Consider the following 15,698-nt stretch of genomic DNA (forward strand, 5'->3'; position numbering starts at 1 on the left):
CTTTCAGGAATATTGTGTCCACAGTGAATTTAGCTTGCAAGCTAGACTTAAAGAAAATTGCCCTACATGCCAGAAATGCAGAATACAACCCAAAGGTGAGCTTGCATGTGAATTAACTTTACCATATAGCATGTTCACTTACAAATACTAAGCCCTTTATGTCTTGAACCTAGAGATTTGCTGCGGTTATAATGAGGATTCGGGAACCACGAACAACGGCACTTATATTCAGCCTCTGGAAGATGGTCTGCACTGGGGCAAAGAGGTAACATTGCATGTTTTGGTCCACTGAAGAAATAAGACCTTTTTAGTAGCCCACACAGAGGTTACAGTGTATATGCTGTAGTAGTATAGGGCAAAAAATGCCCACACTAGAAGATCGATCCTTTAGATCCACTGCAAATGGCGGAGGGCTTTGCTAGGGTTCTCTTAATACTAGACACATCATTCAGATTTGTCTTCAGCTTTCATTTATCCATGTAATAAACTCAGGTTATGATGGTTCTGAGCAATTGATGCACTCAAAGCCTTAGTGTCTCTAAACCCACAAATCAGTCTGTATATGCACTGAAGCATGCTAGTTATACTCACTGTAAGGAGTTATCCTCCACATTGTCTAAAAAGGGCTGTTTGATCGGTCGTTCCTGATTTCTCCCCCCCCCCCCCTTTTTTTGTTTGTCCAATTCACCTGCCATAGTGCAGTGTGTGTCAGTCCAGAGGGTCAGGGGTCATGCAGCCTCATAGAACAGGCAGAGGAGAATGAACACTCTTCCAATAAGATTAACTTGTGCTCGTCCAGCAACTGATAGAAGTCACAAGACTGTTAGATGCTTCTGATGAGAAAAGGTATTTAGCAGTTTAGATTTACTAAAATAATTGTATTTCCATTTTCTGTTGGAGACCAGATATAGTGAATGCAGGGTCCTGGGTTTAGTACCACTTTTTAACTAATTCCGGACCACGCTATACCCAAAAGACTTAGAGTGCAGCCGGCTAGTTCTGGGAGCGTATCTATGGACGTCCATCCAGAACCCCCACCTTCTCTTCTGGGGCTGTCTGCTCTCATCTGTCTCTGCCCCATAGCCAATCCCCATTTTATGAGGCAGGCTTGCTTCAGAGCCAAGCTGTGTGCATCCATAGACAGTGTGGCTCGGCCCTGCTCCCTCCTCACAGGATTTGAATGAAGGCATCAGGAGCCAATGGTGCTCTAAGGTGCCTCTGTGCTCTAAGGTGAAGAGACCAATGCTGCTGCAGAAGGGCATAGTGCTAGATTGTGAGGGGACAATACAACTACTGGGACATGATTTAACTTATTGCATGGAATGCATTACAGGAAGTCTTGCCTTTAGAACCACTTTAAAGCTTAACTCCCTTCTCTTCCCACATCTCTTCCCAGGAAGCTTTGTGTTTTATGAATGAATACAAGACTTCCTCTAATTTGTTGAGGTGGAGATTGCATGTTTAACAGCTAAAAGTCAAAATATAGTGTGGGTTTTTTTTTTTTTTTTGTGGTATTGCAAAAAAATGGCCAGGTTAGGAAGGGGGTAAATCCTCTGGAGGGCAAGTGGTTAAACAGCACTCCTACTGGGAGCATCTGTTGGTGACTGTCAACAATGAAATTCACCATAACCTGGAGTTCTGGTTTAAAAGATGTAACTCCTTTTTGCATGGTATGCTTGTAGCCTCAACTCAAGCTGTGTGCACATTTCTGGGAAAAGCTGTGACTTTGTTATAAGTAGGTGGCATTCTATAAGGTATTATTGCACAGAAGAATTTAAGAGTTTTTTACAGTTTCAGACTATATGGCTTTAGAACTGAAAATCCACTTTTTGAATAGGAAATGAAGGCTTGTTTAGCATGTGTTTAGGTTTCCTTTTAACATATGCTAGCATTACTCAAAAGGTTAATTGTTTGATAGTGAAGAGCAGTCACGGCTGGCAGCTAGAAAGTACGCTCGAGTTGTACAGAAGCTGGGATTCCCTGCAAAATTTCTCGACTTTCAAAATTCAGAACATGGTTGGAAGCTGTGACGTGAGGTTCCCCATTCGGCTCGAAGGACTGGTTCTTACCCACCAGCAATTCAGCAGTAAAATTGGCTTTCAGGGTTCCAAGGTACCAAAGCCCCATTAGGGTGAGTGAGGGGGTGGGAAGCAATGTGAGGGGGAGGAGGGAAATTTTGCATAGAATGTCATGATAGGAGAGGCATTTAATGGACTTGCATGTAATGTCCTCCTCTTGCTATCAGATTATACTCTTCTAGCACAGAGAAACATGTGTTACTGACACAGGTCTGCATTTTATGATGCATTGTAAAAGTCAAATGCAGCCCAGAGTAAATTCTGCAAATGGCAGTATTGGCTCTAATCGAACAGTGGGGCTAATCCTCTGGTAGCAATGGTTAAAGTATAACTAAACCCAGAAGAGGAACTTTATATATTGCAGATTACCAGTCATCGGCCTGCAAAATGAGCAAATACAGAAAATACCTGTTGACTTGTGATAAACGATCTTGTGTAAATTACTGATATCCCCATCACCATTTAATGCAGATAACAAAGGCAGATATGCTTGGAAGTCCAGTCTGTGAAAATCCTGGCTCCCTCCCCTACACTAGAATTAAGAACAGTAGTACATAAACTTGTATATTTTGATACCTTGACAAATGTCATTCAAAAGTGATTCAAATTTGAAATGAAAGGACTATAACGAATGAAAACCGGTTCCTGCTGGAAAGGGGGTGTGTGGGTTATTTTTCTCTCAAATCTGCTCCTTTTGAATTGTCCTAACAAAAAAAAGAGAATTTTTAGTATTGGTGTAATTCCAGTTAAATCCTCAATCTGGGTGGCATCTAGAAAAGGCTTGACAACTACCAGGTTTTAAGTGCTCATACAGTTTTGGTGACTGTGTAGCGGAGGTAAGGGGTATTCCATACTTGTAACCAGAAAAGAGGGGGTAATCCCAATTCAAGACATACTAATTTATATTTGCTGGTGTTGCCCTTTTCCAGATTTCCCTAATTAACTCATTGGGCACCAAGTCTGGGTCTCATAGGAGGGCTGCCCCAGAGTGAGTTCATCTGGGCTATGCTAGGTACCTGGAACAGGATAACTCTAATACACATGGGGTACTTTTTTTTTTTTCTTTTTTTTTTTTTTTTTCCCCTCTCGTGCTCTTTTCACCAGTGCTCTGGGACAAGGCTGAGGCCACTGTGGGGGAATAGCCAACCTTAAGATGGGCCTCTACTCTTAGATATGAACTTGCACTATAACTGTTAACCTTCATTCCTCGCGTAAATGTACATCCTCCCACTGTAATTTGCAATTGGGAGGGACACAGAGCCTTGTCCACAACCACCTGTCCAGCATTTTCCACTACCATTCCCAGTAGCAGAGTGGGCCCTGCAGTGCACCTAGTGTGGGCTCCACAGTGCACTTGACTTGACTCTTGAGCTTCCATACCTCTGTACAGGATGGGAACCTCTGCGGTGCGAGTCCGTTCCTGTTGCTATGGGAGACAGACTGTGGCGGAAGGAGTGCCGACATCTCCCTTGCTGTTAGAGGTCGTTCCACCTATAACAGGTACACACTTCAGACAGGCTGCATGAACACTGTTGACATTCATTACCCATGATAACACCTTGTTGTACAGCACCAGGATGACTTGTGCTGTCTCTTCATACCCCAATAGGCAAGTGACCCAACAGCTGAATGGGCTGTGTACTTGCATTGCACTCCTTTAATTGACTTCAGACGAGGCAGAAGGCAAAGTTTAAACACTTTTTAGAGACTCTGAACATAACTCCATAATGTAATAAAACCATTTTTGTCCCTACACCCCTCATCCTAATTTGAGCTATATGCTGTTCTGGCATACCTGCAAAAGTCGAGTCCATGTGCTAAAAGGTCCATCAGTGGCTGTGGTTTTCAAGGCGAACCCCAGGTCCTGATAGCTCTCTACATTACAACAGGCTACCAGGAGATAGATTCAGACTTTCCACAACCCCAGGGCTCAGGGGCTCTCTGATCCAGACCCCTGTCCTTCCTTTTTATCGTATGTAGCACCCTTCTAGTCAGCTAGGGAGAGCTAGACTCCACTTATTAGGGCTGAGTAGCGTGTGTGCGTGAGCTAGCAGGGATCAAATTGTGGTCCAAGCTGAGAGGCTCTGCAGATGAGCTCTCTGGAATTTCCCCCTGCTCTAGGACTTTGGAAAAAGATCTAGAAGCAGTGGGCAGATCTGAGGAGTGCCTAGTCTGTCCTGTTAGAGGATCCTGGCCAATCCCAAACAGGAGGCTTGGCAAGGGCCCAAGACAGCCTTAAAGAGTAGCCAAGTCTGCTCAGCTGCAGGAGAGATTGGGTGGAAGAGCAGGAGCCTGTGGGGGGGGGGGGGGGGGCGGGCAGATGGAGAGGGGCTCACCTACAAGCAGGGACCATGGGAGGAGGGAAGCTCAGGACTTTTGGCCCTGAGAGAGGACCACCTGTGAATTGGTTAAGGAGCGGCCTTAACCAATTCACATTTACCAATTTACATAATTTCCATGCATTCTTCAATTTTATACACGTTACAGATTCCTGTGCAGAAAAAAATATTTGCCTGATACCAGTGTTGTGGTGTGAACAGGGCACAGAGAGAACAATAATTGTGCATGTGTTCTGCAAAAGCATAACAAAATAACTGAAGTCTCTGCACTGTGGTGTGAATGAGCCCCAACTCCAACCTTCCTGTCCAGGACAGCATCTAACTAGCTCAACCGCAACCCATTTACAAGTTAAATAAGCCATTGAAAGGGTTTTGTATATCTGATGGATGCAAAAAAAAATGCTTCATACAGCAAGAAATCTTGCTGTCATTTTGAAGTAGATGTGAAAAGGCAGTCCTTGTGGAGTTCACCAATATTAAATATTTAAGAATAATGCTTGCAATGCTGTGTTCTAGTAAAATGTGCTTTTAGGTATGTGATTTAAGGACTTACAAGTTCTCAACTTCATCTCAAAATGTTGTATGCTTCCAGCTATGAACCAGAATTGTTTCCAGGCCTCATTTACAGGATGGTGAAACCAAGGATTGTACTACTCATTTTTGTGTCTGGAAAGGTGGTATTAACTGGTGAGTCTCACAAGTGGTCACTCTTTTGTACATTTCTTATCCTAGGGGAAAAGACAACAGACCAATGCTTTATAGCAGCAGGGTTGACTAGTTAGGGGTGGGTGTTGTCAGATTATTAGTTTGAGCCATAAATGGTTAATTAGAACTAGGCTTTGCAGTTTTGCACCTGTGATGGGTAATGAATCCTACCATTGTTTCTGCTTGGCATGCAGTAGATGCACAAGTAGCTGTAAGCATGCAATGCCGCTCTCCAAATCTATTCCATAGAAACAAGTGTTTGCAATTAGAGCATCCATGCATTGGACAACCTTCAGCACCAACTTTTCTGCTTGAAGGCGTTGTGCTTTCTCAAACTCGTGTAGTTTATTAACCACTTCCAGTCCAGACACTTTAACCCCCTTCAAGTCCAGGCCAATTTTCAGCTTTCAGTGCTATCACACTTTGAATGACAATTGCGCGGTCATGCAACACTTTACCTATATGAATTTTTTAGCATTTTTTTGAGACAGATAAAACTTTATTTTGGTGGTATTTATTCACCACTGGGATTTTTTATTTTTTTGATATATAAATGAAAGTCCAAACATTTTAAAAAATTTCTTATAAAATTTTGCAAATAAATAATCTTTCTTTATGAATCGTGGCCAAAATGTATTCATCTTTTTAGTAAAATAACCCCAATTTTTTTTTTTCATACTGTCACCCTAGCAGTACAGTTTCACCATAGTAACACTGTACTACTTGTGGGTTTTTTTTTTTGTTTTGTTTTTTTATACTGATTGCTTTTACAGCCTTTATGGGTGTAAAAGCAAATCATTTCTCCTCTCTGGCTGCATTTTTGCAGCCATTGAGAAATATTGTGATCTGTAATTGGTCGCAGCTTGTCACATGGTACAAGGCTGTTGTGAATAGCCTTGTACCATGTGACCTCTGTGATCATTTACAGATTTCACTAGTGATGTCAGCAAGTGACCTCTTGCTTACTATTAATGTGATCACTGATTGGCCAATCAGTGATCACATGATTGGGACCTCACACAAAGGTCCTGTACAGTGATCGGTGTTCCGCTGTGTCCTCTGGAAAGAAAAATCTGTTTGTTTTTTTTTTAATGTGGCTGGCATGAACATATCCTAACGTCTAACGCTGAACGCCAATTACCTGTACATAACATTTTGATGCCTGGACCCATATTTGGTCTAATTTCTTTACAACCTAGTGATGTCAGTGGACATTATACAAAGAGATGGGAGCACCAAAGTGCTACATTGATTGTATAGGGTGAAATTCTACTGATCAGTGTTAATATTCAATTGTTCATTCTCCTTGTTTTTCTCTTTTGTAGGTGCTAAAGAACGTTCTGAAATATATGAAGCATTTGAAAATATATATCCTATCCTGAAAAGTTTTAAAAAGCAATAAGTGCTTCATTCCAAGGCAAATCTTGTCTTTGTATATTTATGTATATAGTTTAAAAAATCTATAAATAAAATGTGTGCTTCGTAATGACATATCTTGGACCCCCTTTTTTTTTTTTTTTTTTTTTTTTTTGTGCAAGAAACTTCACAGGACTAGGATCTAATAAAAACAAAAATAAATATAGAATCGTGCGAATGAACGTATCCACATTACATGTGCTTCCCATAATAACAAATAGTATTATGACATAGGCACAACCCCCCCCAAAAAAAAGTTACCCCCAGAACTGCAGATTTTAACAGGTTCTTTGCCAGACTCTACAGGGACCATCAGTCACAAAAGCCAGTCTATCAACTCTGGATTCAATTAACTGTCTAGGGGTCAGCTTTTTGTAGTTCATTGTTTGCAGAACTCTGGGTGGGGGAGGGTGGTATGGGATGCTGAATAACTTGACACTCTTGATTAGGCTTTCTTGAACAGTCTTCTGCCAAAGGTTATTGGGAATGGCCAAAATGGAGACCCTGTAAGACAGGTCTCTGAAAGAGCTGCTGCTGGCAAAGTCACTGGTGTGATCAGGGGCGGACTGACAACTCATGGGGCCCCCGGGCAATAGGGGATCATAGGGCCCCTGTGTCCTCGCCCACACTCAAACCACACCCAGAAAATCCTATGAAAGGTATCGGGGACATTTCATGGGGCCCCCTACTGACCCCAGGCCCATGGGCAGTGCCTGAGTTCTCCAATGGTCAGTCCGCCCCTGGGTGTGATGAACATGGTGCCCAACCTCCTGCCCGTCTCGCCAACTTGCAACAAAGGATCGATCAGTCTCACACCACACTATCACTTAAGTAACCACGACAGCTGCACCATGCACAAACATTTTCCAGCTTGCAGGGCCACAATAAGTGCCAACAGACTGAGCGATTGTCACTGGGTTAATTTACCTAAGCAATTAACCCTTTAAGCTACCATCCCTGTCTTTTGACTGAGGGGGAAACATATTCTTAGCAAAAGCAAATATGAAAAATGTCTGCACACAGTTACCACACAGGGATTATTTTAGTTTGCATTAGAAGCCTTAGGGACAGTTTAACTCTTTTCAAAATGGGATTTAACCACTTGGCCTACATAGGATTTACCCCCCCCCCCCCCCCCCCCGTTCAGGCCATTTATTTGCGTTGCAGCACTGCGTTTCTTTAACTGACAATTACACAATCATGCAATGCTGAACCCAAATTAAATTTTACAATTATTTGTTTTGTTTCCCCTCCCCCAAGAATTGAGCTTTCTTTTGGTGGTATTTGATCGCCTGGGTTTTTTGTTTTGTTTTTTTGCGCTATAAAGAAAAATTTTGACTTTGCTATTAAACATGTCCAGTAGAAAAGAATTAAAAAAAAAATCAGATTTGGGCCAAAGATGTATTCTGCTACATGTCTTTGCTAAAACAAAAATCCCAATACATGTAAATTTAATGGTTTACATGAAAGTTATGGCGATACTGGAGTTTTTTATTTTACTAGTAATGGCGGCAATCAGCGACTTCTAGCGGGACTGCGGTGGGCATTCTGACACTGGGGGGAACTGACTTGGTGTCACTGACATCCCCAGTGACACCAATACAGTGATCAGTGCTAAAAAATGGCACTGGGCAGGAAAAGGGTTAACATGTGCAATATAAGGGTTAACGCTGTACTGGGTGTGTCTTTACTATGGGGCTCTGTGTGTCACACTGTAATCATACTGCTTTGGATGGCTGTGCTTTGCACAGCCATCCAAAGCTGTGTGTACAAGCTGACAGGGAGAACTGTTTTGTTTACAAACCATTCTCCTCTCCGTCGGAGATGCTCGGCAATCACTGGGCGCCAGTGAGTAATCCTCTACCGGGACCCAGTAATTGACAGCCACGGCTGCGAATGGCAATGCAGGTAAGGGCACGCACGTGGCCCTACCCGGAAATGCAAAAAGTGTTTATGTATATATTTATGCACCTGTGCTACCCTGTAGCAGTATATCTGCTATAGGATGGTTGGGAAGCGGTTAATAATGATGAAAAGGTGAAAAAAAAAATATTTACAGAATAAAAGTGCATTAAACATTAGTAGGGAGTTGACAATGAACACTTGCAAAGTCCTTTTGGTTTTAGCAGAGTCCAAATGTCCAAGAAAAAATTGTGCCGTATGGTTAAATGTTCTTTTGGTTTATATTTTAAGAAAAAAAAAAATTGCAAGCAGATTTGATAGCTTGTTTTTATCTGACACAAAGCGGTGGGGGTTGACATTATTCAGGATTTATATAGCGCCAACAGTTTGCTCAGTACTTTACAATATAAATCTGACCAATCATCCAGTTCAAGGTGTGGGTGCTGGGATGTCATCATGTTTATGAGCGCCCCAAATTAGTTTTATCACTTCCACTATGTACAGGTTGCAATCTGGAAACTGGTAATTTATTGTTCAGCTTTTATATTTTGGATGGGTCTGTCACCCAGGAGATAGACTGCTTTCTTCCCTTTCATATGGGCTAGATTAGTCATGTATGACCTTCATATACCAAATATTAGTGTCTTGGTCCTGTTGGATTTTATGAATTGTGTGGATTTTAAGTTGTGAATTGGGTTGAGGTCTCAGGTTGCCCATGCCTGGCTGCTTTCGTTGGAGATGATTTATGGCACGCTACATGTTACTAGTGCTTTAATTGCCCTACACCATGTGTGACACAACTGATTGGATTCTGTCATTGTTTTACGATAGGTCAGAGGGACATGTTAATCTGTAGGCTTTTTTTTTTTTTTTTTTTTTTTCTTATGGTCTGTAGAAACAAATCACCTGCCAGGCCTCATTTAGTGGTTTACAGCTCTGACCCAGGCCTATGTGCTGGTGTCGGCTGTCCCTAATTTGAGAACAGGGTCTTTGAAGTGTGTGAAGTTGACTATGAATTATATAGTTTGCAGGAGGAGGGAGGGGGCTCAGGAAAAACAAAAGGGCTGAGACCTGACAAGATGGCTGTTGCCTTTAGCTTCTGTGTGCCTACTGTGCACAACCATTACAACTGTCTCTCCAGGAAAGCTGAACTTCTCCCAGCTTCCTTCAAACATCTTTGCTTAAAGACAACCACTCAGTTCCTTGCTTCCTCAAGACACTCTTCAGTAAGGGGGGGGGGGGGGGGAGATTGTACCGGTGTGTACTGGGCACATGAATAGCTGTGTGTACCAGCCATTTTGCTCACGTCACAAGTCTCGTATGCCATTTCAACATAAGGCATACTGTTACTTTGTCTAGGCCACCTACAGCTTTTGGAAACATTTTGTCTGAAGGCACAATCGCAGCAACATGTTATATCAACAATTCACAACCTTTTACAGAATAGTATTCCATCAGATGCGAGTAAAGCCTGCGTGGTCTGGTCTAAAGATCTCCATAGGGATATCTCCTCTGATGAATGGGAACACATTTTTCATATCACCCACAAAGGCTCGACCAATGTCTTGATTCAAGAGATGAACTATATACTTTCGGCCAGATGGTACAGGACCCTGGCTGTGATAAACATATGTAATTCTTCCACTTCTGATTAATGTTGGAGGTGCCAGCAGGCAATTGGTTCACTTCTACATGTGTGGTGGGATTGCCCCCTGATTTAACTCTTCTGGTCTATGGTTCATTCTTAAGGTGACATCCGAAGCTCTAACCTACTCTTCAGCCCAGTATTTATTACACCTTTCAAGACTTCCTCAGAAGGGGTATAAAAATTCACTCACTGTACATATGCTTAATGCAGCCAAAGCTTGCATACCAATCCACTAGGACTCTCCCAAAACACCTAGCTTGGTAGAATGGGTCACACGAATCTCAAAAGTCGCTGAAATGGAGGAACTTCTATATATTGCCAAACACTCTCTAAATTCACAAAAACCCGTGCCTGTCATTTCCAAACTACAGAGTTTCAACAAATAATGTTGCCTACCTCTATTCCTAACAACGATCATGGCACCCCTAACTAACTGATATTAACAGAATCCATGACCCATGCATTGAGACAGTGGTTTTTCACCCCTTCCACCCTTGTAAGGACACGACTATGCCTTACAAAGCCCACACTGAGGGGTAGGACACAGCGCATATCTCCCCCTTTCTTTACCCTCTATGTAAGCTCAGTGTCAGCCAAAGGTTCACCTCTCTAACACATTTTGTCTCCCCCCCCCCCCCCCCCTTTTTTTTTTTTTCCCCTTCTTCCCTCCTCTTTCCCCTTTCTTATTTCCATCTCCTCCTCTTTTCTGGGGTCCCCTGAGATTAATCAAGTATTGGGAGGACAGCATTGGCCACAGTGCATATAGTTGAACTCAATATTGCCCTTTTGATGCCTCCGCTAGCTTGATAATGGAAATTGCAGTTTCCGGGATTGAGGGCCTATAGGCCATCACACATTTCTAGGATTTTCTGTAATGATCTCAATGACCATTGTTGTCCATGTTCCTTTTAACTTTAAGAGACCTGATTTGTTATAAGACTGTCATATGCCCTACTCTATTATTTTTACCAATAGTTGCAACGCAGATATCATTGATGTATACCTTACTTATATGTTGCAGTACCTTACCTGTATTTGCAGTTATATTCCAATAAAATTTGTTTGGAACAAAAAACAACGTATAGCACAGTGACCTTACAGCCCCCCCCCCTTTTCAGTTTATACAATATACAACTCTTAACTGATGCCAGAGCCTTCTTGGCAGACCAAGCCTGATACAGGCCCTCTCATGCCTATTAGCTGAATTCACACTCTAGTTTGGGACACCTAAAAATAAAAATGTCACCCTCACAAATGTGAGCAATCAAAAACCTTTTTTTTACTAGCAAAAAACAGCATTTTTTTTTTTTAAAATGGTGAACTTCTCCTTTAATGCCCCATTCAAGATGGAGTTGAATCGGTACACTGCTAAAGCTGACCGGGGGACACAGTGTGCCTAATGCTTGGTTATATATGTATGGGGGATTTGCGATTAGGCAGATGGTGGTATAAAGTGTAACAAGTTCTGCCCCATTTCTTAGAACTGTCCCTCCCCTGTAGAAGGGAAACTCTACTCCATATTGTCATGTCCCCAGCCAGTGACCTGCTCATCACATACCTGACCAAAAACCTAAAGAGGAGCTCCAGTCTCTGTTGAAAAAAAATAAGTCAGCAGCTATAAAAACTGTAGCTGCTGACTTTTAAACAGTTATTCACCTGTCGCTCAATCCAGCGCTGTTCTCATCATCTTAAGTAGGGTTAGCCGGCTGAGCCAGATTGCGGCTTCACAGTCAGGTGCCCACTGCACATGCGTGAGTAAAACAGCGCCTTGTGAATAGTCCCACAATCTTCTGGGACCTGTCACGTGTCCCAGAGGAGAGTGGGGGGAGAATTTCTACTTCAGATCATCTACGCAATTGCTGCCCCAAAGGTGCCAATTCTTAACAGTGAGAGGGGACGAAGCCTTAAAGCAGAACTTCACCTTTTGGGAGAAGGTCTGCTTTTAAGATTCAGAATAAAAGGAATGTCACACATGAATTCATCTCAACATTTTACCTTCACAATACTTTCCATGACATATCACATTTGACATACTAACAGACTGTGCAGTGTGGAATGCCACAAGCGAGAATGAACATTCTGCAGCAATCGCTTCAAGGCAGAGAACTAGCACATACCTTAAAGTTAAAGCAATATTAAACCCAAAAACAAACAATTTATTTCAGCTTACCAATTCTTGGTGGCTGCATTTGTTTATCTTTTTAGACTTTTTTTTTCTATTTACATCTGATGATTTAGGCAGCCTGTTATCTTTGCAAAAGAGCAAGCTCTCAAACAGAATATATTGGTTACAGGGATGAGACAAACCATATACCACTGACAAGGGAGAATAAAATTCCCAACTTTTAAAGGCAAATTTGTCTTTATTATATTTTGCATCAAAATTGAACAGAACAAAACCTGAGAAATAATAATATATATAAGTAAATGAACATAAAAATAGCACAGGTGTAGTGATGAGCCATGTGGATAAGTGAAAATGTTTCCATACAACAGCAAAATGGAAGGATCAATAACATAGTACAGAGTTATGAAAGAGTGTAATTTCCAGGGGGCATCCCCGGGCAAGATGTATGAAACCAACTGAGATAACTCTGTACAACCACATATATAAATCTGAGCTTAGAAAGAAGAAAAAAAGAGAATAAAGAGGAGAGAAAGAAAAAAACAGTTGTAGAAGTAATGAAAGATAAGAAGACAGAGGGTCGAGAGTTGGTAACGGCAAAAAGCATAACCAAGCCAGCTCTCCACTAGTATCCACCTGGGTGCGGTCTGCAAGGCCAAGTCTGCGTGCATTACAAAATGAAAAGGAATCGGGGGAGCAAGGTTCAACTCCCCTAGGGCACAGCAGAGTAACACGTATCTCAGAGAGTCGAAGAGGAGGAGAAATGGAGCCAGACCGTCCACAGTAACTTACAGTTGTGTTCAAAATAATAGCAGTGTGTTGAAAAAAGTGAATAAAGCTCAAAATCCTTCTAATAGCTTTTATTTCCATACACACAAATGCATTGGGAACACTACACATTCTATTCCAAATCAAAACATGAAGAAAATTTATCAAATTTGTGTTGTTCCTCTAAAAAAATTGAAAAAAGTGAATATTAGGCTGTTCAAAAAAATAGCAGTGTTTGTATTCTTCTTTACAAACTCAAACATTCACTATATAAACTGAAAAATGTGTGAAGATTTTGCTTTCCTTTGAATCACTTAATTAATATTTAGTTGTATAAGCACTGTTTCTGAGAACTGCTGTACATCTGTGTTGCATGGAGTCAACCAGCTTCTGGCCCCTGTGAACAGGTATTCCAGCCCAGGATGATTGGACTACATTCCACAGTTCTTCTCTATTTCTTGGTTTTGCCTCAGAAACTGCATTTTTGATGTCACCCCACAAGTTTTCTATTGGATTAAGATCCGGGGATTGGGCTGGCCACTCCATAACGTCAATCTTGTTGGTTTGGAACCACGTTGTCGCACGTTTACTGGTGTGTTTGGGGTCGTTGTCTTGTTGGAACACCCATTTCAAGGGCATTTTCTCTTCAGCATAAGGCAGCATGACCTCTTCAAGTATTCTGATGTATTCAAACTGATCCATGATCCCTGGTATGCGATAAATAGGCCCAACACCGTAGTATGAGAAACATCCCCATATCATGATGCCTGCACAACCATGCTTCACTGTCTTCACAGTGTACTGTGGCTTGAATTCAGTGTTTGGGGGTCGTCTGACAAACTGTCTCCGGCCACTAGACCCAAAAAGAACAATCTTACTTTCATCAGTCCACAAAATGTTGCGCCATTTCTCTTTAGGCCAGTCAATGTGCTCTTTGGCAAATTGTAACCTCTTCAGCACGTCTTTTTTTCAACAGTGGGACTTTGCGGGGGCTTCTTGCAGATAGCTTGGCTTCACATAGGCGTCTTCTAATTGTAACAGTACTCACAGGTAACTTTAGACCTTCTTTGATCTTCCTGGAGCTGATTGTTGGCTGAGTCCTTGCCATTTTGGCTATTCTTCTATCCATTTGAATGGTAGTTTTTCGCTTTCTTCCACATCTTTCAGGTTTTGGTTGCCATCTTAAAGCATTTGCGATCATTTTAGCTGAGCAGCCTATCATTTTCTGCACTTCTTTATATGTTTTCCCCTCTCCAATCAACTTTTTAATCAAGGTACGCTGTTCTTCTGAACAATGTCTGGAACGACCCATTTTCCTCAGAATTTCAGAGAGAAATGCACTGTAACCAGCATGTACAACATTTGCTGCCTTCCTTCCTTAAATAAGGGCAATACTTGCCAACTGTTTTTCAAAGAATGAATGACCTCACTAATAGAACTCCACACTGCTATTATTTTGAACATGCCCCTTTCAATTAGTGATTCAATTACACAGAATCGGCAGCATGCATGTCATGACTGTTGGGTCTGTTGGATTTCTATTACTCTACTACACCTGCTAGTAAATTATTTGCCATGTAGAAACATCATTTCTACCAAAAACAGTGATTGATCAGGTTAGTGATGTCTGACTGCTATTATTTTGAACACAACTGTATATTTACCATGGGTATCATTGGCAAATGCCAGCATTTCCTCCATATGCATGATGTCATTAAGCACAAAAACCCACATCAGAAGAGGCGGGGGAGTGGCCATTTTCCAAAAGAGGGGTATCAATTGGCGGGCTGCAGATAGAAAGAAATGTACCAGACTCTTCTTCTGTGCTGTCAGTAAGCCCGGTAATATAGAGAGGAGAGCAATCTCCGGCAAAGGGGCCAAGGACTCGCCATAGATCCTGCTATATACAACAAAAACCTGTGGCCAGAAGGGTTGTATTTAATCACAATCCCACCAAATATGGAGCTGAGAACCAACAGCTTTAGTACAGCGCCAGCAGAGATTAGGTGTAGAAGGAAAACTTTTGTGTAGGGAGAGGGTTCCTGTACCATCGAGAAAGGAGCTTAAAGTTATTTTCCTGTGAATAGGAAGAAATGGACGATTTATGAGTGAAGTGGAACGATGTGAACCATTCCACTGCCAATATTTCTTTACCTAGATCTCGAGCCCGCGCCCTGGTGTAGGAAGGAAATTCGGAATGAAGAGCATTGTGTAAGACTTTATAGAGGGAAGCTAGGACATGTCTCGGCGGTTCAGAGAGGGAGCACAACTACTCAAACTCAGAGAGTGGACGATGGGTGTAGAAGGAAGAGTATAAGTGTTTGCAAAATGAGGACACATGTAAAGTGGTCAATCAATCCCTAGGCCCACCCTGAAGGAGCGGAAGACCCAATTGGGGGTAGATAAAGTCCCGAGCTACAGGCCATGAAGGGCGCGTAAAGGGACCGATACTAGAAGAGCCCAACCCTTGAGGAAGAGCGGGTTATCAAATAGGGGTGATAAGGGAGAGGGATCGGAAGATAAGAGAGCAATGACGCCCTGTTTATACCACAACCGCAGTACAGCCACAGTCAATGGGGACAGGCTGGGAAAACACCGATAGTCATGGCTATAACCCCATGGGAAAGCCCGGAGATCAACTTGAGTTCTATCATGCAAGAAGCTTTACGGAAGGGTATGGGAAACCAATCAAGCATCCGGGCTAGTAATGTGGCTCT

General features: G+C 42.1%; 1 protein-coding gene across 1 annotated transcript in view; it reads left to right on the forward strand.

The window, feature by feature from the left end:
- The window catches only part of LOC149445310 (TATA box-binding protein-like 2), a 30,225-nt gene extending 23,640 nt beyond the window's left edge, over positions 1–6,585 (forward strand). Inside the window, 6 exon segments of the mRNA XM_089653938.1 lie at positions 8–95; positions 174–265; positions 1,919–1,997; positions 1,999–2,081; positions 5,004–5,104; positions 6,448–6,585. Of these exon segments, the coding sequence (XP_089510064.1) occupies positions 8–95; positions 174–265; positions 1,919–1,997; positions 1,999–2,081; positions 5,004–5,104; positions 6,448–6,524 (520 nt within the window). The 3' untranslated portion in view covers positions 6,525–6,585.
- The last annotated feature ends 9,113 nt before the right edge of the window (positions 6,586–15,698 follow it).

Source organism: Staurois parvus, unplaced genomic scaffold, assembly GCF_062004578.1.
Source record: "Staurois parvus isolate SC_StPar_1 unplaced genomic scaffold, SC_StPar_1.0 ptg000729l, whole genome shotgun sequence".
NCBI classification, from domain to species: domain Eukaryota; kingdom Metazoa; phylum Chordata; class Amphibia; order Anura; family Ranidae; genus Staurois; species Staurois parvus.